Here is a 22,509-nt window from a genome sequence, read left to right as displayed (position 1 = left end):
AGCGGCTGATATCAGTCACACATGATGTAATGTCTCTGGAGGATATAATAGTGCTGGAGTGTTATAAGAGGGGTGGCTGATATCAGTCACACATATGATGTAATGTCCCTGGAGGATATAATAGTACTGGAGTGATATAAGAGGAGCGGCTGATATCAGTCGCACACATGATGTAATGTCTCTGGAGGATATAATAGTACTGGAGTGATATAAGAGGAGTGGCTGATATCAGTCACATATGATGTAATGTCTCTGGAGGATATAATAGTGCTCGAGTGTTATAAGAGGAGCGGCTGATATCAGTCACATATGATGTAATGTCTGGAGGATATAATAGTGCTGGAGTGATATAAGAGGAGCGGCTGATATTAGTCACATATGATGTAATGTCTGGAGGATATAATAGTACTGGAGTGATATAAGAGGAGCGGCTGATATCAGTCACACATATGATGTAATGTCTGGAGGATATAATAGTACTGGAGTGATATAAGAGGAGCGGCTGATATCAGTCACACATATGATGTAATGTCTCTGGAGGATATAATAGTGCTGGAGTGATATAAGAGGAGCGGCTGATATCAGTCACATATGATGTAATGTCTCTGGAGGATATAATAGTGCTGGAGTGATATAAGAGGAGCGGCTGATATCAGTCACATATGATGTAATGTCTCTGGAGGATATAATAGTGCTGGAGTGATATAAGAGGAGCGGCTGATATCAGTCACATATGATGTAATGTCTCTGGAGGATATAATAGTACTGGAGTGATATAAGAGGAGCGGCTGATATCAGTCACATATGATGTAATGTCTCTGGAGGATATAATAGTACTGGAGTGATATAAGAGGAGCGGCTGATATCAGTCACACATATGATGTAATGTCTCTGGAGGATATAATAGTACTGGAGTGATATAAGAGGAGCGGCTGATATCAGTCACACATATGATGTAATGTCTCTGGAGGATATAATAGTACTGGAGTGATATAAGAGGAGCGGCTGATATCAGTCACACATATGATGTAATGTCTCTGGAGGATATAATAGTGCTGGAGTGATATAAGAGGAGCGGCTGATATCAGTCACATATATGATGTAATGTCTCTGGAGGATATAATAGTGCTGGAGTGATATAAGAGGAGCGGCTGATATCAGTCACATATATGATGTAATGTCTCTGGAGGATATAATAGTACTGGAGTGATATAAGAGGAGCGGCTGATATCAGTCACATATATGATGTAATGTCTCTGGAGGATATAATAGTACTGGAGTGATATAAGAGGAGCGGCTGATATCAGTCACATATGATGTCTCTGGAGGATATAATAGTACTGGAGTGATATAAGAGGAGCGGCTGATATCAGTCACACACATGATGTAATGTCTCTGGAGGATATAATAGTGCTGGAGTGATATAAGAGGAGCGGCTGATATCAGTCACATATGATGTAATGTCTCTGGAGGATATAATAGTACTGGAGTGATATAAGAGGAGCGGCTGATATCAGTCACATATGATGTAATGTCTCTGGAGGATATAATAGTGCTGGAGTGATATAAGAGAAGCGGCTGATATCAGTCACACATATGATGTAATGTCTCTGGAGGATATAATAGTGCTGGAGTGTTATAAGAGGGGCGGCTGATATCAGTCACATATGATGTAATGTCTGGAGGATATAATAGTACTGGAGTGATATAAGAGGAGCGGCTGATATCAGTCACATATATGATGTAATGTCTCTGGAGGATATAATAGTACTGGAGTGATATAAGAGGAGCGGCTGATATCAGTCACACATATGATGTAATGTCTCTGGAGGATATAATAGTACTGGAGTGATATAAGAGGAGCGGCTGATATCAGTCACACATATGATGTAATGTCTCTGGAGGATATAATAGTGCTGGAGTGTTATAAGAGGAGCGGCTGATATCAGTCACATATAATGTAATGTCTCTGGAGGATATAATAGTGCTGGAGTGATATAAGAGGAGCGGCTGATATCAGTCACACATATGATGTAATGTCTCTGGAGGATATAATAGTACTGGAGTGATATAAGAGGAGCGGCTGATATCAGTCACATATGATGTAATGTCTGGAGGATATAATAGTACTGGAGTGTAATAAGAGGAGCGGCTGATATCAGTCACACATATGATGTAATGTCTCTGGAGGATATAATAGTACTGGAGTGATATGAGGAGCGGCTGATATCAGTCACATATGATGTAATGTCTCTGGAGGATATAATAGTGCTGGAGTGATATAAGAGGAGCGGCTGATATCAGTCACACATATGATGTAATGTCTCTGGAGGATATAATAGTACTGGAGTGATATAAGAGGAGCGGCTGATATCAGTCACATATATGATGTAATGTCTCTGGAGGATATAATAGTACTGGAGTGATATAAGAGGAGCGGCTGATATCAGTCACACATATGATGTAATGTCTCTGGAGGATATAATAGTACTGGAGTGATATAAGAGGAGTGGCTGATATCAGTCACACATATGATGTAATGTCTCTGGAGGATATAATAGTACTGGAGTGTTATAAGAGGAGCTGCTGATATCAGTCACACATATGATGTAATGTCTCTGGAGGATATAATAGTACTGGAGTGATATAAGAGGAGCGGCTGATATCAGTCACACATATGATGTAATGTCTCTGGAGGATATAATAGTGCTGGAGTGATATAAGAGGAGTGGCTGATATCAGTCACACATATGATGTAATGTCTCTGGAGGATATAATAGTACTGGAGTGTTATAAGAGGAGCGGCTGATATCAGTCACACATATGATGTAATGTCTCTGGAGGATATAATAGTACTGGAGTGATATAAGAGGAGCTGCTGATATCAGTCACACATATGATGTAATCTCTGGAGGATATAATAGTGCTGGAGTGATATAAGAGGAGCGGCTGATATCAGTCACACATGATGTAATGTCTCTGGAGGATATAATAGTACTGGAGTGATATAAGAGGAGCTGCTGATATCAGTCACACATATGATGTAATCTCTGGAGGATATAATAGTGCTGGAGTGATATAAGAGGAGCGGCTGATATCAGTCACACATATGATGTAATCTCTGGAGGATATAATAGTGCTGGAGTGATATAAGAGGAGCGGCTGATATCAGTCACATATGATGTAATGTCTCTGGAGGATATAATAGTGCTGGAGTGATATAAGAGGAGCGGCTGATATCAGTCACATATGATGTAATGTCTCTGGAGGATATAATAGTGCTGGAGTGATATAAGAGGAGCGGCTGATATCAGTCACATATGATGTAATGTCTCTGGAGGATATAATAGTACTGGAGTGATATACGAGGAGCGGCTGATATCAGTCACATATATGATGTAATGTCTCTGGAGGATATAATAGTACTGGAGTGATATAAGAGGAGCGGCTGATATCAGTCACACATGATGTAATGTCTCTGGAGGATATAATAGTGCTGGAGTGTTATAAGAGGGGTGGCTGATATCAGTCGCACACATGATGTAATGTCTCTGGAGGATATAATAGTACTGGAGTGATATAAGAGGAGTGGCTGATATCAGTCACATATGATGTAATGTCTCTGGAGGATATAATAGTGCTGGAGTGATATAAGAGGAGCGGCTGATATCAGTCACACATATGATGTAATGTCTCTGGAGGATATAATATTGCTGGAGCGTTATAGGAGGAGCGGCTGATATCAGTCACATATGATGTAATGTCTCTGGAGGATATAATAGTACTGGAGTGATATAAGAGGAGTGGCTGATATCAGTCACATATGATGTAATGTCTCTGGAGGATATAATAGTGCTGGAGTGATATAAGAGGAGCGGCTGATATCAGTCACACATATGATGTAATGTCTGGAGGATATAATAGTACTGGAGTGATATAAGAGGAGCGGCTGATATCAGTCACATATGATGTAATGTCTGGAGGATATAATAGTACTGGAGTGATATAAGAGGAGCGGCTGATATCAGTCACATATGATGTAATGATTGGAGGATATAATAGTGCTGGAGTGATATAAGAGGAGCGGCTGATATCAGTCACACATATGATGTAATGTCTCTGGAGGATATAATAGTACTGGAGTGTTATAAGAGGAGCGGCTGATATCAGTCACATATATGATGTAATGTCTCTGGAGGAGATAATAGTACTGGAGTGATATAAGAGGAGCGGCTGATATCAGTCACATATATGATGTAATGTCTCTGGAGGATATAATAGTGCTGGAGTGATATAAAAGGAGCGGCTGATAACAGAGAACTATAGATTCTATTCACCTGTGCAGTAAATTGTGAGCCTTTAGGTTCAGGTGTTTTGTCTCTTTACGGTTTTCTCCTCTACATAATGTATAAAGTTGCGCGTTGCTCATGATCTATCATTTTCATGTTCGTGCAGTTCACGCCTTGCGCCATTTATTCATTTGTCGTTAACCTTTTTCTTATTATCGGCATTTCGAGGCCGTTATAATGTAGTATTATTAACTCCGCCTGCTGCTCTCGGAGACGAGAATAATGGGTAAAGTGCGGTTTTATTTCGCGGCGGTTGTCCCCATTTGATGAAATGACATAATTGTAGGAGACGGCGTCAGGCCGCGAGTTTGAGCCGCGAGTTTCAGCCGCTCGGGGGGTTATTATCTAGAAACTCCACTAGCGTCGCGGAGCACAAAGTAACGGTGGTCTCAGCAGCCACTTAAGGCACTTATGTTGTAGGCATATAATCAGCCCGAGCCCCCGGCCCATTCACATAATCCCTCATTAAAGATGGAGGCTGGAAATCTCAGCCCGGAGTCGTCTCATGTGGAGCCCTTTATCTTGGTCTCCTACACGGGTAATTGATTCAATGTAACCACCGCCAATGCCCACCGCAACACTGGGGTTACTGCCCATTCTTCCTTCGTCCCTGAGTGGCCAAGAAATCTGCAGAAATGTTACTGTGTCAGTCTTCACTGTTACGGAATTCTATTCGTGAAACAGAAGGCTTAGGATGAACAGAGCAGTTTGATGTTTTCAGACTATTCTTGTATTATCTTTATAAACCGATCGGTGCTGGGCGGTAACGCCGCCACTACAGTCACCCTATTTACCCAGGTTGTCACTAAGCTTTCCCAGACTCCTGAATTACAATGTGTAACTCATTTGCCTTCCAGATCTCTAGGAAAGTGACCATTTATAAGTTCTTATATAGGTATTTTACGTAAACCTACCACTGAGGAAGTTGGGTGACAACCAATGTGGACGCCATCACAGCTACCCCAGTGGTGGGTACCCAGGTATCGGAGTCCTGCCTAAGATGAGGGGGTGGATTGCTGCAGGAGTCTGGGAAAGCTGGGTAATTACTACATTACAGCTGGATTGGGTTTCATCCAACTTTCTAAAGCTTCTAATCTGTAATGTAATTCTGAGTCTCCAGCTCTTCCCTCCATGGGAAATGATGGTTTATCACCGGCCGGGCAGCGAGCGCCTCAATATCCTCCACCATATGGCGACATTTTACAGGAGACCGTAGAGACCCATTAACCTCCGAGTACTGAGACGTTAATGTGATCCAGCGCAGAACCGGTGAGGAGGACGACCACAAATCCTGACATCTCCGTGAGCTGCTCCCAGGTGAGGACCTCTGTGATCGACTACCGGCCCTATAGCCAAACTGGTCAGAGTGCTTATCCTGTACCCATCCTGCTCTGGAGTGTAATACAGGATGTAACTCAGGATCAGTACAGGATATGTAATGTATGTACACAGTGACTCCACCAGCAGAATAGTGAGTGCAGCTCTGGAGTATAATACAGGATGTAACTCAGGATCAGTACAGGATATGTAATGTATGTACACAGTGACTCCACCAGCAGAACAGTGAGTGCAGCTCTGGAGTGTAATACAGGATGTAACTCAGGATCAGTACAGGATAAGTAATGTAATGTATGTACACAGTGACTGCACCAGCAGAATAGTGAGTGCAGCTCTGGAGTATAATACAGGATGTAACTCAGGATCAGTACAGGATAAGTAATGTATGTACACAGTGACTCCACCAGCAGAATAGTGAGTACAGCTCTGGAGTATAATACAGGATGTAACTCAGGATCAGCACAGGATAAGTAATGTCATGTATGTACACAGTGACTCCAACAGCAGAATAGTGAGTGCAGCTCTGGAGTATAATACAGGATGTAACTCAGGATCAGTACAGGATAAGTAATGTAATGTATGTACACAGTGACTCCACCAGCAGAATAGTGAGTGCAGCTCTGGAGTATAATACAGAATATAACTCGGGATCAGTACAGGATAAGTAATGTATGTGCACAGTGACTCCACCAGCAGAATAGTGAGTGCAGCTCTGGAGTATAATACAGGATATAACTCAGGATCAGTACAGGATAAGTAATGTAATGTATGTACACAGTGACTCCACCAGCAGAATAGTGAGTGCAGCTCTGGAGTATAATACAGGATGTAACTCCAGATCAGTACAGGATAAGTAATGTAATGTATGTACATAGTGACTCCACCAGCAGAATAGTGAGTGCAGCTCTGGAGTATAATACAGGATGTAACTCCGGATCAGTACAGGATAAGTAATGTAATGTATGTACACAGCGACTCCACCAGCAGAATAGTGAGTGCAGCTCTGGAGTATAATACAGGATGTAACTCAGGATCAGTACAGGATAAGTAATGTATGTACACAGTGACTTCACCAGCAGAATAGTGAGTTCAGCTCTGCAGTATAATACAGGATGTAACTCAGGATCAGTACAGGATAAGTAATGTAATGTATGTACACAGTGACTCCACCAGCAGAATAGTGAGTGCAGCTCTGGAGTATAATACAGGATGTAACTCAGGATCAGTACAGGATAAGTAATGTAATGTATGTACACAGTGACTCCACCAGCAGAATAGTGAGTGCAGCTCTGGAGTATAATACAGGATATAACTCAGGATCAGTACAGGATAAGTAATGTAATGTATGTACACAGTGACTCCACCAGCAGAATAGGGAGTGCAGCTCTGGAGTATAATACAGGATATAACTCAGGATCAGTACAGGATAAGTAATGTATGTACACAGTGACTCCACCAGCAGAATAGTGAGTGCAGCTCTGGAGTATAATACAGGATGTAACTCAGGATCAGTACAGGATAAGTAATGTAATGTATGTACACAGTGACTTCACCAGCAGAATAGTGAGTGCAGCTCTGGAGTATAATACAGGATGTAACTCAGGATCAGTACAGGATAAGTAATGTAATGTATGTATACAGTGACTCCACCAGCAGAATAGTGAGTGCAGCTCTGGAGTATAATACAGGAGGTAACTCCGGATCAGTACAGGATAAGTAATGTAATGTATGTACACAGCGACTCCACCAGCAGAATAGTGAGTGCAGCTCTGGAGTATAATACAGGATGTAACTCAGGATCAGTACAGGATAAGTAATGTATGTACACAGTGACTTCACCAGCAGAATAGTGAGTTCAGCTCTGCAGTATAATACAGGATGTAACTCAGGATCAGTACAGGATAAGTAATGTAATGTATGTACACAGTGACTCCACCAGCAGAATAGTGAGTGCAGCTCTGGAGTATAATACAGGATATAACTCAGGATCAGTACAGGATAAGTAATGTAATGTATGTACACAGTGACTCCACCAGCAGAATAGTGAGTGCAGCTCTGGAGTATAATACAGGATATAACTCAGGATCAGTACAGGATAAGTAATGTAATGTATGTACACAGTGACTCCACCAGCAGAATAGGGAGTGCAGCTCTGGAGTATAATACAGGATATAACTCAGGATCAGTACAGGATAAGTAATGTATGTACACAGTGACTCCACCAGCAGAATAGTGAGTGCAGCTCTGGAGTATAATACAGGATGTAACTCAGGATCAGTACAGGATAAGTAATGTAATGTATGTACACAGTGACTCCACTAGCAGAATAGTGAGTGCAGCTCTGGAGTATAATACAGGATATAACTCAGGATCAGTGCAGGATAAGTAATGTATGTACACAGTGACTCCACCAGCAGAATAGTGAGTGCAGCTCTGGAGTATAATACAGGATATAACTCAGGATCAGTACAGGATAAGTAATGTAATGTATGTACACAGTGACTCCACTAGCAGAATAGTGAGTGCAGCTCTGGAGTATAATACAGGATATAACTCAGGATCAGTACAGGATAAGTAATGTATGTACACAGTGACTCCACCAGCAGAATAGTGAGTGCAGCTCTGGAGTATAATATGGGCTGTAACTCCAGAGCAGCACAGGTTTCTTTTATTATGTGTTCTAGTGTTTCCCTGGAATTTCACGTCACTCATCTATAATATTATATTACTTGTGTTTGTCACTAGGACTATTCCGGTGCGGTGTCCCTCCTGATGGTTCCTTACCCCCTACAACTTCAGAGTGATCCTCAGATTTTCTCTAGAAGAGGAGGTAATACAATAAATGGGGTGTGATGTTTGGGTCAGAGGGTTCGGCTGCACTCACAGGAGTGTGATAGAACCTGTGTAGATCTCTGTGTGCTTGCCATGTGGGATGTTTTTTTCACGCACTTACAAGCACTTCTTTTTAGTTTTTTTCAATGTAATGAAGCGTAAAACACGGATGTGCGTCCCTGCGCTGTCTGTGGTTTTCGCGCACCCATTGACTTCAATGGGCGACTCGGTGCATGAGAACGCAGCGATATAGGACGGCACAGGACGAGAATCACGCTGGTGTGAATGAGCCCTGACATTGTCCTCTCCTTCCAGTACCAGGATGTGGGGTCTGATGAAACAACCACTAGGGGCCCCATTTGTGCTCTATCATCATGGTGACCCCATCCGCTGCACCCTGGCATCATCTGGCCGCTTCGTAAAACACAGGACAAAAGTCACATGACACGGCGCTGCTGTAACAGACATTACCATATATTTCAAAGTACACTTTTTTTTGGTTTTCATAATAAATTGTCATATAAAATAAGTAAAATTGAATGATACATTGTTACATCACTTTCCCAGTAAGTCATGTGACCCGAGTGGTGTGTTCTTAAAGGGATTCTCCAGTAAGTCGCGTGATCTTAAAGGGATTCTCCAGTAAGGCATGTGACCCAAGCGGCGTGATCTTAAAGGGATTCTCCAGTAAGTCATGTGACCCGAGCGGTGTGATCTTAAAGGGATTCTCCAGTAAGTCATGTGACCCGAGCGGTGTGATCTTAAAGGGATTCTCCAGTAAGTCGCGTGATCTTAAAGGGATTCTCCAGTAAGTCATGTGACCCGAGCGGCGTCATCTTAAAGGGATTCTCCAGTAAGTCGCGTGATCTTAAAGTGATTCTCCAGTAAGTCATGTGACTCCTTGCGGCGTGATCTTAAAGGGATTCTCCAGTAAGTTGCGTGATCTTAAAAGGATTCTCCAGTAAGTCATGTGACCCGAGCGGCGTGATCTTAAAGGGATTCTCCAGTAAGTCATGTGACCCGAGCGGCGTGATCTTAAAGGGATTCTTCAGTCCTATCATTTCCGCTCCATCAGTGATTATCAGCCTTTACAAGCATATCAATATTTATATTAGATATATCCCATGATGCATCACTTCCTGGTATTTTCTAATTCTTTTCTTCTCTGGGCGGAGTTTTGTTGTCACATGACTTCCTACAATTAGCAGTTGATTACTTTCGGATGATGTAACATAAGGGGGTGGAGTCTGAGATGAAACAATGTGTCCTGTCGATCAGTCGCTACAATGTAGCAGCGAATATCCCGGTGACTACATAGAGAGCAGCGAGACAATTTTTTATGGGAGGTTTTTATTCACAATCGCCATCATTTTAGCCCCTTGGACTCACAATTTCAATTTCAGGGGAAGGACAAAACAATTAAGAAAAGGATCCCCCCCCCCCTAAATGTTTAACACTTTGTAGTTAGAAGGCAGCGCAGAGTTCGTGGCTTGTTTTTTACGGATTTGTTCGCTACGGACGTTATCGACTTGTTTGAGTCTGGATTGTGCTGAGACGTTAAGGTCGCAGGACGCCGCCGGTGTTTGTAGAGCTCAAGATGATGAAAATCAGATCGAAAACTGCGGGGTTTATTAGGATGTGTTCACACGTTGCGCTTTTTTTGTATATATTTTGGTTGTGGCGTCCGCGTAGAAATTCCGTGACAAAGTAAAATACAATGTTTGGCTCCGCTGACGTGTCATTTTTGCGGCATGTGAACAGGGTATAAAATACCTAATAAATTTGCATTGGATGCGCGATCTGAGCGGATGTGATGAGAATTGGCGCTAAATCTACATACGTGCGAACATGGCGTCCGTAAAAAAAATACATAACGGATTCTAATCGTGCCCGATCTGTAGCGGAAGTGCCGCGGATTTCTTTCATTGCTAAGCGTGAAATCCACGGTGGCATCTGCAAGAAAACGTGAGGATTTCATGTCAGATTTTTTACGCCGCTTCTACGGCGTGATTTTAAAGGTGTATTCACACGCGGCAGGTTTCTTGCGGAGGTTTTATAATTCCGCTCCATACATGTGAATGGCGCGGTGTCTGTGCACACATGTATGGAACAGTCGCAGGAATTTCTACTACCGCGTGTGAATATAGCCTTACGCGATGTGTGAACCCGGCGGTGGGGGAGGGGGTGTTCTGCGCAGAGCGTGACCTATCGCCTCCCGAATCGGAAGCTGAAGCCGCCTTTCTTTCGGTTGTATCCGTTCAGTTCCTCGGCCAGTGATCCCAGGGCGGTGCCGCTGCGCTTCTCCAATTCCTGCTCCGGTTTTTCCGCCTCGTTTTCTTCTCTCCCGAACCTGAACCGGAATCCGGCCCGCTCCTTCCCGAAGCCCTGCAGCTCCTTGGCCACGCTGAACAGCGAAGCCGGCTCCGTTGACTTCTTATCCCTGGGACCTCCGACTTGTAGGAGACGTCCAGGAAGATCTTCAACCCCGTCAGGGAGGAGCTGCCAGAAGCGGAGTCTCTCCCAGGGGACCTGCTCCTCCGTCATCTCCTGCTGGCTGCGGCTGAACCCCAGAACGAAGCAGAGCAGGAGGCAAAGACCGTGTGTACCCCGCATCTAGGAGACAAGACACATGGCATCATTAGACAGGTAGTATCACACCTGACAAGCTTAGATACACAGCTCAGAGGACAGTATCACACAGGATAGGATTAGATACACAGCTCAGAGGACAGTATCACACGATAGGATTAGATACACAGCTTAGCGGACAGTATCACACATGATAGGATTAGATACACAGCTCAGCAAACCGTATCACACATGATAGGATTAGATACACAGCTTACGGACAGTATCACACAGGATAGGATTAGATACACAGCTCAGCAGACAGTATCACACAGGATAGGATTAGATACACAGCTCAGCGGACAGTATCACACATGATAGGATTAGATACACAGCTTAGCGGACAGTATCACACATGATAGGATTAGATACACGGCTCAGCAGACTGTATCACACATGATAGGATTAGATACACGGCTCAGCAGACAGTATCACACATGATGGGATTAGATACACAGCTCAGCAGAGAGTATCACACATGAAAGGATTATATACACAGGTCAGCAGACAGTATCACACATGATAGGATTAGATACACAGCTCAGCAGACAGTATCACACATGATCGGATCAGATACAGTGGCTCAGCAGACAGTATCACACATGATAGGATTAGATACACAGCTCAGCAGACAGTATCACACATGATAGGATTAGATACACAGCTCAGCAGACAGTATCACACATGATCGGATTAGATACAGTAGCACAGCAGACAGTATCACACATGATAGGATTAGATACAGTGGCTCAGCAGACAGTATCACACATGATAGGATTAGATACAGCAGCTCAGCAGACAGTATCACACATGATAGGATTAGATACACAGCTCAGCACAGTATCACACATGATAGGATTAGATACACAGCTCAGCACAGTATCACACATGATAGGATTAGATACATAGCTCAGCAGACAGTGTCACACATGATAGGATTAGATACATAGCTCAGCAGACAGTATCACACATGATAGGATTAGATACATAGCTCAGCAGACAGTATCACACATGATAGGATTAGATACACAGCTCAGCAGACAGTATCACACATGATAGGATTAGATACACGGCTCAGCAGACAGTATCACACGATAGGATTAGATACACGGCTCAGCAGACAGTATCACACATGATATAATTAGATACACGGCTCAGCAGACAGTATCACACATGATAGGATTAGATACAGCAGCTCAGCAGACAGTATCACACATGATAGGATTAGATACACAGCTCAGCAGACAGTATCACACATGATAGGATTAGATACACTGCTCAGCAGACAGTATCACACATGATATAATTAGATATACAGCTCAGCAGACAGTATCACACATGATAGGATTAGATACACGGCTCAGCAGACAGTATCACACGATAGGATTAGATACACGGCTCAGCAGACAGTATCACACATGATATAATTAGATACACGGCTCAGCAGACAGTATCACACATGATAGGATTAGATACAGCAGCTCAGCAGACAGTATCACACATGATAGGATTAGATACACAGCTCAGCAGACAGTATCACACATGATAGGATTAGATACACTGCTCAGCAGACAGTATCACACATGATATAATTAGATATACAGCTCAGCAGACAGTATCACACATGATAGGATTAGATACAGCAGCTCAGCAGACAGTATCACACATGGCAGGATTAGATACACAGCTCAGTATTACACATGATGGCTTATTCTCCAGTTACATTCAAAGCTGTACTGAAAATGGAATTCTTTTCTTTGTGTATTGTGGGTTCTCCATTGATACGGAGACAGGGCTGTTAGATTTATTGTCATCCAAGTGCCAGTGAGCAGAATAGTGATTGCAGCTCTGTAGGTGACTGGAGGATGAGATGACATCCGTGCTGATGAAGGATAATGAAGTAGTTTTATTCTGTGAGTCTCCCATCATCCTGTGGCGGGTGGTGGTTGTAGTGTCACTATAATAATATTCTGTTCTCTATTGTAGAAGGAGATGGGGGCCCTTTTAGCCCGGAATAGTGGGGCCCTCGCCGTGCACCCCGCTCCTGTGTGTTTCTCTGTTTAGATGAAGGGAGCCCTTATGGCTTTCATAGGAAGCTGCGGAATTAGTAATATAAAACAACCTGGAGGCTGCAGCTTCAGTAGTGTGCAGTGACAAGAGAAACTGCACCCCCCACCACCGCTTGCTTCAGGCTGTAGTATGGAGGCCGACACTTCAAAGACGCTTCACTTTATGGCAGCGTGACGCAAGTGAAAGAAGTTACTATTCTGTGTACACACCGCAACCCCAGAGGCCTCGGACTTTAAAGGAATAACTCCGCTGCTCAACATCATTTCTTTTTTTCCGAGAATCAATTTTCATACCGGGTTGAATCGTTTTGCAAATCCTATGTTTTAGGTCCTTCTAATCTTCTACTCCAATCACATCCAGAGCTGCATTCACAAATCCGGGAAACTGCTGTGGTTCACCACAATGGCACTCGTGCTTATTTTCTCCAGCAGACCACAGTGTCTGAAATCATCACTACAAGATGTCAGGACCCCGCAGCCTGAGAGCTAACGGGAAGCAAGCAACATTTTTAATGCAGCTTTGGATGTGACTGGAGTTATTTAACTCTGGATCAGCACAATATAATTCTAGTTAGATTATTTCTGTAAACTGATGTTCACAAGTGGAGCTCTGCCTTACAGGGGTTGTCTAGGGCTAGAAAAACATGGCTGCTTTCTTTCAAAAACAGCGCCACACCTGTTCACTGGTTGAGTGCGGTATTGCAGCTCAACCCCATCCATATCAATGGAGCTCAGGGTGCAGTACCATACACAACCCAAAGACAGTTGTGGCGCTATTTCTGGAACATGGCATCCATGTTTTTCTAATCCTGGACAACCCCATTAAAGTCACAGTACGTGTGATATGATTATGTATTCATTGAGATAATCTCTTGCCCTTTATTTGATACCCCCACCCCCGCCCTCGTCTCCTGACCCGTAGACCTTCTAGCATATGATAAACCCGTAACCGCAGCGATGATGATACAATATGCTAATGACCCGCGGGACGTTCTCTGCCGCTCCAGACAGTGATACATTGTGTCCTTGTCCTGTGCAACTCAGCACAAACGGATACAAATAATGCAACATACCAGGAAAGCAGGATGACAACCAAGCTATGGTGAAGGGGGCGGAGCATGACAACCAAGCTATGGTGAAGGGGGCGGAGCATGACAACCAAGCTATGGTGAAGGGAGCGGAGCATGACAACCAAGCTATGGTGAAGGGGGCGGAGCATGACAACCAAGCTATAGTGAAGGGGGCGGAGCATGACAACGAAAATTAGACACTGCGCCAGACATGACACCGGTTTTGTCCCATTTCTCTCCGGGGCCGTCTCCCAACTTTCCGGCATCCTGAATGGCAAATCTACAGTGGTAAAGAGAGCAGGGGATGTAGCACGTGGCGTTCAGACGTCCGGGAAAGCTGTGTGACTTATGGGGAAATGATGTTGAACGTTTATAAAACTTTATCAATACTGAAACCGATCAATACTGAACCGGTGCCATTTGTTTTGATTTGGGCCCTTTAAGACTCATTAGCGGACACTGCACGGCGCCATTTTTATTACCGGTAATCCTCATTAAGGAGCCGATCCTGCCTTATGTAAATAAAGCTTAATCAGCGTATAATGGAAGATTCTGCTGCTTTGTAATGGGCTTCAATATCTCTGCTGGCTGTCAGTGAATGGAAAAATGCCACTCTGGCTCAAATTCCCATCTGCTCAACAGCATTACCAGCCGTGCGTCGATTGATGCCCACCTGAGCGGATTAATTCAGTAAGAAGCAGAGATAAGCGGCGCCCCCTCTGCTTACTCAGGGAATGACAGAGGCCATAAAAGCAAAGCGGTGGAACAGGATTGTATCAAACCTGATTGGTAGTGATTCAGTAATGTCACATGACCTTGGCTTACTATCAATGGCGGACGCTCACGGGCGGCTGTAATTATTTCTAGGGCGTCTGCCGCTCAGACATAGCGCTGTATAAACGGCAGCCGCTTATAACGTAGACATCTGTAATATTACAACATGAGTGTAATTCGGGGGTCCCAACCCATAATGATCAGAAGTCACATGACAGAGGGTGGGACTCTGAAGGGTTAAAGTTTGGCTACATCGTGTCCGTGACTCCTCGCCATAGACGCAGCGTGGCGGAAGATGAGATTGGGGGGTAAATAGAATAAATCATTATTATAATTCAGGGGAAAAGCACAAACATTCCAACACCGTTGTCCTGTAGGAAGGGGGCGTGGCCATGACAACCTTCTAACCATTAAAGGGGTATTCACATCTTGGTAATTAAATTAACAACTTAAAATTAGGCATTTTTGTAAATCCCTTCGTTGTTTGAAGCGCCGTCCCGTGCGAGACACCCCGCTCCATCTTACTGACGGCCCCTCTCGGTTTATTGCTCGGGATCGGCCACCGCTGACTTTCCTTAGCGGTGGCCGCGCTTGCGCAATGATTTCCTTTCGTTTTGGAGAGCGCGGCCGTATCATGGTGAACGCGCCCGACCGCGCATTAGTTTCCGGCTCGGCCACCTCTCCGCTACATGGAGATTAGCGGTCGGCTCCAGGGCATGCACAGTATAGACTAAAACTAAGAGGGGGACAAATAAAGATTGTGGGGAGGGGGGGCCATGCCTGGCTGAGACCGTCGTTCTCCCACCTTTACTCCTGATGCTGCCAGTACTACAGTGTCTGGCAGTGTCGGGCTCGCGCACTCAAAATACGCCTTGAAAAACGCCAATAAACCGCTTCCCATTGTAGTCAATGGGAAAAACTGCGTTTTGTTCCGACAGGGCGTTATTTTTTTTCCGCTTTTTTTTTTAAAAACGGCGCATAAAAAGGAGCGTATCACTTCTTGAGCCGTTTTTTTATAGGGTCAATTGAAAAACAGCTCCAAAAATGTCCAAGGCCTTGTTCACATGGTGCTCAAGAAAAACGACGTGTAGACGTGTAAACGGCTGAAAAATCGGAAGCAGAACCTCCAAACATCTGCCCATTGATTTCAATGGGAAAAACAGCGTTCTGTTCCGACAGGGCGTTTTTTACGCGGCCGTTTTTAAAAAAGCGACCATAAAAAAACGCTGCCAGAAACGCAAGTTGCAAGGAAAAACGGCCGTAAATAAGCTGTGTGACCATGCCCTCAGGATAGAAACTCCTCATCTGTTTATGATCACAGGAGCCAGATTTCAGCCGTCCGCAGAGATAGCGGCGGGGACAACCGAAGATATTAAAGGGGTAAATATCTGTGGCGGGTGGAGTTACCCTTTAAATAGCTGGAGGTTTTGGTTCTTGGCTGCAGCGTTGGCGCTCACGCGATTCGTCCGCTGCGAGGAGTTTATCGATAAATCCCTGATCGATGCGGAGACGCGATTCTTCACCCCGCGCCAATCTATTAACCCTCCGTCTCACTATCTCCCCCTTCATACGTGTCCGTGCTCCTCGCAGTCACATCAAATCGCGGGATCCACAAAGAACATTTTGTTTTCTATATATTTTAGCTGGTTGTTTATAAATAAAATAAACCTAAAACAAGAACTAAAGTCTAAAATAAATGATACACTAGAGTGGTAAATAAAATGAATGGAGTAAAAAAAAAAAAAAAAAAATTTATTTTCTACATTAAACGGCATAAAATGTTAATATATTAAATAATAAACGAAATAAAATGAATCCGCAAATACGAAGTTAAAATCTAATTAATAAAACAAGGTATTAAGTAAAAAAAATCTAGTAAAAATACTTAAAACAATTCCAAAATAATGCAAAATGAATTAAATGTTATAAAAATGCAAATAAATATTCAAAAGCAAAAAAAAAAAAAGGTAAAATCCCCCAAAAATTAATATGCAAAAATAAATGCTAGAAAAATGGCAAAACAAATTTACTTAATAAAAAATGAAATCAATTACAAAATAACACGTTAAATGAAAAAAATGCAGTACAAATAATGTCCTATTTCTTGTATGTAAAATCGAAGGATCGCGGCGCAGGTAAAATCCCGCGCTCTCCCGGCTTGTTGGTAATGGATCGGTCTAATGCATTAGATTGCAGAATAATAATTCCCTATGAGTTATCGCAGCACGGGGGGGGGGGGGGGAGGGGGTCGAGCGACTTGGCCTGGAGCGCGCTGGGTTCACTTCATTAGTCTATTGATTTTAGATATAAGAGCAGAGTGACTATATTCTCCAGGAGATGCAGGTGGAGACGCCAATATTAGATTTACATTATTATATTCATTAGTGCTGGAGTGTGGGGCCGTCACAGGGCTGTATAAAGCTCCTAATACTGGGGAGGGGGGCAGGAATGTATTACATTTAATCAAGATCATGAAATATATAGATATAGATTTAATACAGTTCCTGCTGCAGTCACCACTAGGAGGAGCATTCTGTCATTGAGTGCAATGTATAACCAGTATGCAGGGAGCTCCCCTAGTGGTGGCTGCAGGTAGCAGGAATCTTACCAAATAACTCTATGGGAGCTGTATGTAGTGAGCTCCCCCTAGTGGTGTCTGCAGGCAGCAGAATGTTATCATGTAACTCTATGGGAGCTGTATATATCTGTATGTAGTGAGCTCCCCCTAGTTGTGACTGCAGGCAGCAGAATGTTATGTAACTCTATGGGAGCTGTATATATCTGTATGTAGTGAGCTCCCCCTAGTGGTGTCTGCAGGCAGCAGAATGTTATGTAACTCTATGGGAGCTGTATATATCTGTATGTAGTGAGCTCCCCCTAGTGGTGGCTGCAGGCAGCAGAATGTTATTATGTAACTCTATGGGAGCTGTATATATCTGTATGTAGTGAGCTCCCCCTAGTGGTGGCTGCAGGCCGCAGAATGTTATCATGTAACTCTATGGGAGCTGTATATATCTATATGTAGTGATCTCCCCTAGTGGTGGCTGCAGGTAGTAGAATCTTATCATGTAACTCTATGGGAGCTGTATATATCTGTATGTAGTGAGCTCCCCCTCCTAGTGGTGACTGCAGGCAGCAGAATGTTATTATGTAACTCTATGGGAGCTGTATATATCTGTATGTAGTGAGCTCCCCCTAGTGGTGGCTGCAGGCAGCAGAATGTTATTATGTAACTCTATGGGAGCTGTATATATCTGTATGTAGTGAGCTCCCCCTCCTAGTGGTGACTGCAGACAGCAGAATGTTATCGTGTCTCTATAGGAGCTGTATATATCTATATGTAGTGAGCTCCCCCTAGTGGTGACTGCAGGCAGCAGAATGTTATCATGTAACTCTATAGGAGCTGTATATATCTATATGTAGTGAGCTCCCCCTAGTGGTGACTGCAGACAGCAGAATGTGATCATGTAACTCTATGGGAGCTGTATATATCTATATGTAGTGAGCTCCCCCTAGTGGTGACTGCAGACAGCAGAATGTTATCATGTAACTCTATGGGAGCTGTATATATCTGTATGTAGTGAGCTCCCCCTAGTGGTGGCTGCAGATAGCAGAATGTTATCATGTAACTTGCAATAGTGGAGCAACGTTCTCCTTCATATGGAAACATTGATGGTTGTGGAAACCCAATTTTTTGTTACCGTGACTATTGAGCAACCAAAAGTCGCTGCAATTTCTAGTCTAATATAATTTTTTTATATGTGAGGTTGGGGATAAATGTTGTTTATTTGTATACTGGGAATAAACGGCTAAAACATGTGCCCCCTATAGAATAATCTATGGATTACACTTGGAATTCTTTCACCGTTATCTTGTTTAGTTTCATATTTGGACTGGAAATCCTGGAATCCGATCCAAGAATCACCAGCTGCGGCTTCTTACACATTTTGGCGCTGTCATTGAGTGGAAGGTAAAGAAACCACCTCTTTAGGAACATTTGGGGGGAATTTTCTGATTTAATTCATAACATTTTTGGACTATATCGTGGGTTGCACTGAACCGGGACTGGACTGGAAGATCAGGATACATTAGGGACCCCACAACATTTCTGCATGAATCTTATGATCAACCCTGCACCCCAATATTTTTGTTCTTCACCCCAGGGACCATTATTATTGCTGTTTTATGGTATTAAGGGCAAACGGAAATTAAATATTTGGGCTGTAACCTGTTGTTGGGGTCCTGAGTTAAAATCAGGTGGAGCAAAAAAAAAAGTGCACGAGGAAGTGGTCCATGAGGAGAGAAAGAGCCGGCGACCTCCAGAGCCAAGGGTCAAGGACAAGCGGTCGCGCCTCGCTGAATCTTAGGCTGGTGAAGCATCGTCCAGGGCTCAGAGTCTAGGTTGGCTGTTGGAGGTTGCAGGGCTAGTGGGGAACCGAAGGACCACACAACCCCCCCCCGAGACCATCAGGAGTGTCTTTCCATCTCTTGAAAAATCCTTGTGCAAAAGTGGAAACCTCAGCTCTGCTATGTTAGTGACGCGCCGGCTCTGCTATGTTAGTGACGCGCCGGCTCTGCTATGTTAGTGACGCGCCGGCTCTGCTATGTTAGTGACGCGCCGGCTCTGCTATGTTAGTGACGCGCCGGCTCTGCTATGTTAGTGACGCGCCGGCTCTGCTATGTTAGTGACGCGCCGGCTCTGCTATGTTAGTGACGCGCCGGCTCTGCTATGTTAGTGACGCGCCGGCTCTGCTATGTTAGTGACGCGCCGGCTCTGCTATGTTAGTGACGCGCCGGCTCTGCTATGTTAGTGACGCGCCGGCTCTGCTGTGTTAGTGACGCGCCGGCTCTGCTGTGTTAGTGACGCGCCGGCTCTGCTGTGTTAGGGACGCGCCGGCTCTGCTGTGTTAGCGACGCGCCGGCCCTGCTGTGTTAGCGACGCGCCGGCCCTGCTGTGTTAGCGACGCGCCGGCCCTGCTGTGTTAGCGACGCGCCGGCTCTGCTGTGTTAGCGACGCGCCGGCTCTGCTGTGTTAGCGACGCGCCGGCTCTGCTGTGTTAGCGACGCGCCGGCTCTGCTGTGTTAGCGACGCGCCGGCTCTGCTGTGTTAGCGACGCGCCGGCTCTGCTGTGTTAGCGACGCGCCGGCTCTGCTGTGTTAGCGACGCGCCGGCTCTGCTGTGTTAGCGACGCGCCGGCTCTGCTGTGTTAGCGACGAGCCGGCCCTGCTGTGTTAGCGACGCGCCGGCCCTGCTGTGTTAGCGACGCGCCGGCCCTGCTGTGTCAGCGACGCGCCGGCCCTGCTGTGTCAGCGACGCGCCGGCCCTGCTGTGTCAGCGACGCGCCGGCCCTGCTGTGTCAGCGACGCGCCGGCCCTGCTGTGTCAGCGACGCGCCGGCCCTGCTGTGTCAGCGACGCGCCGGCCCTGCTGTGTCAGCGACGCGCCTGCTCTGCTGTGTCAGCGACGCGCCGGCTCTGCTATGTTAGTGAAAAAAATTTTTGAAAACTTTTTGATTTCCAGACAGAGAATGGGGCCACAAATGTATGAAGAATGAATCGTGTGGGACATAAAACTCACCTTGTGGAATACGTCCGGCCCCGTCAGCGATGTGCGGAGTTCTGCCGGCGCCGCGTCTGACCGTTCCCCTCACCCTCATTCTACCTTATAAATAAGGGTCCTGATTAATGGCGACGTCACCCGCTGGAGCCTTAATAGGGGGAATTAGAGCCGCGCATTCCTCAGGCTGGGATCCCATTGCCAGTAAAGATGGTTACGGTCGCCACTGCGCACATTGCAGGCGCCGCCGCTGATTGGTCGCCTGTAAATTGTTACAATATGAAGCAAGATAAAGAATGAGGGTTGTAGATGGAGAGCGGCGTATTAGCTCCATTATCGCCGCCCGCGGGGGACGTAAACAGAGCATGAGACTTAACCCTTAGGGCCTATTCAGACGTCGCTGGAAAAATGGTCGGTTTCTGAAGCAAAAAAAACATTTTCCATCCGAGTTGAATCCGTATTTCTGTCCAAGTGCGTTCCGTTTATCCGCTTTATTTTTACGTCCGTGTAGCGTGAATTATCTGTTTTCACGTCAATGGAAGGTTCTCCGCTGTAGCCACAAGGGCTTCTCCTACAGCGGACAGACGTTTTTCTTTATAAATCAGGTCTAGGTGGCGCTGTAGAGAGCAGGGGCCGGCTCTAGTTGTGATGTGACGCTGCTCTCAGGTCCCGTCTGTGTGTTGTCAAATTGTTTTACCAGGTCCATTGACTTGAGTTGTGCGAGAAACGGACCAACGGTATCGGAATATTGGACATGTGACTTGGCCCGTTGACTTTGATGTATCCGTGTTTAGTCCGTGTGCGGCTCGTTCTACACGCAAACCGCACACGGAAGTGAACAACACTCAGCTGAAAAGGCACGTAAGACTGTCTTCACGGCCTGTCTACCTGAAATACTCTGTGCTGCTGGGGACCCTGCTTCTCCCACCTTGTAACTGAGTCTGTGACCTCCCTCAAGATCAGCACACGCCTCTCCTGAAATACTCTGCACTGCTGGGGACCCTTCTCCTTCCACTATGTAACTCTCAGCCTGTGACCTCCCACAAGATCAGCCCCCTCCTCTCCTGAAATACTCTGTGCTGCTGGATACCTTGCTCCTCCCACTTTGTCACTCTCAGCCTGTGACCTCCCACAAGATCAGCCCCCTCCTCTCCTGAAATACTCTGTGCTGCTGGATACCTTGCTCCTCCCACTTTGTCACTCTTAGTCTGTAAACTTCCACAAGGTCAGCACAATCTTCTCCTGAAATACTCTGTGCTGCTGGATACCTTGCTCCTCCCACTTTGTCACTCTTAGTCTGTAAACTTCCACAAGGTCAGCACATTCTTCTCCTGAAATACTCTGTACTCCACGGGGCTCTGTTTCATTGTGTAACTCTCAGCCTGTGACCTCCCACATGGTCAGCTCACTCCTCTCCAGAAAAACTCTGTGCTGCTGTGAAACCTTCACTGAGGTCACCCACTCCTACCTATTATATTATGAGGGGGTCATGGTAGGCTCCCTCTGATTGGAATGAGAACAGGTCGTCATAGTCATCTTCTATTCAGCCATATCTGTTTCTAGGAAAGCTGGGTGACGACTAATGTGTCTGCTCCCACAGAATGTGTTACCCAACTTTCCCAGAAGTGTGAACGGCTGATTTGCCAAGTTATACTAGTTACATCCCCCTTCTCCATGTCACTAAACTGGCCTATCAGGACCCAAGGAAAGCTGGGTGACCATATTGGTCTCCACGCAGCTTTCCTAGTAGGCGAGAAACCCTATATATAGAAATCCATGACCGTGATCCACGTTGGGAAGTCTGGGCTGGAACAATCTTCAGAATGACATTTTTCCGCTCGTTTAAGATAATTTCATTACATTTAATTAAAATCTTATTGAAAATGAAAATTT

At 45.0% G+C, this 22,509-nt stretch overlaps 2 protein-coding genes across 2 annotated transcripts in view; both read right to left on the bottom strand.

Moving 5' to 3' along the window:
• Window positions 1-9,004: 9,004 nt before the first annotated feature.
• Window positions 9,005-20,793, bottom strand: QRFP (pyroglutamylated RFamide peptide). Its single transcript, XM_075848330.1, has 2 exons — window positions 20,638-20,793; window positions 9,005-11,132 (listed from the first exon to the last, which is right to left on the bottom strand). The coding sequence occupies exon 2, from the start codon at window positions 11,130-11,132 to the stop codon at window positions 10,725-10,727; it is 408 nt and encodes a 135-aa protein (XP_075704445.1). The 5' UTR covers window positions 20,638-20,793; the 3' UTR covers window positions 9,005-10,724.
• Window positions 18,905-22,509, bottom strand: part of LOC142707566 (fibrinogen C domain-containing protein 1-like) — a 135,083-nt gene continuing 131,478 nt past the window's right edge. Inside the window, exon 6 of the mRNA XM_075848335.1 lies at window positions 18,905-19,045. Coding sequence (XP_075704450.1) covers window positions 18,905-19,045 — 141 coding nt within the window. The remainder of the gene's footprint in view (window positions 19,046-22,509) is intronic.

The sequence above is a fragment of the Rhinoderma darwinii genome, unplaced genomic scaffold (assembly GCF_050947455.1).
Source record: "Rhinoderma darwinii isolate aRhiDar2 unplaced genomic scaffold, aRhiDar2.hap1 Scaffold_36, whole genome shotgun sequence".
Classification (NCBI taxonomy): Eukaryota; Metazoa; Chordata; class Amphibia; order Anura; family Rhinodermatidae; genus Rhinoderma; species Rhinoderma darwinii.
This window is presented reverse-complemented; position numbering and strand designations above follow the sequence as displayed.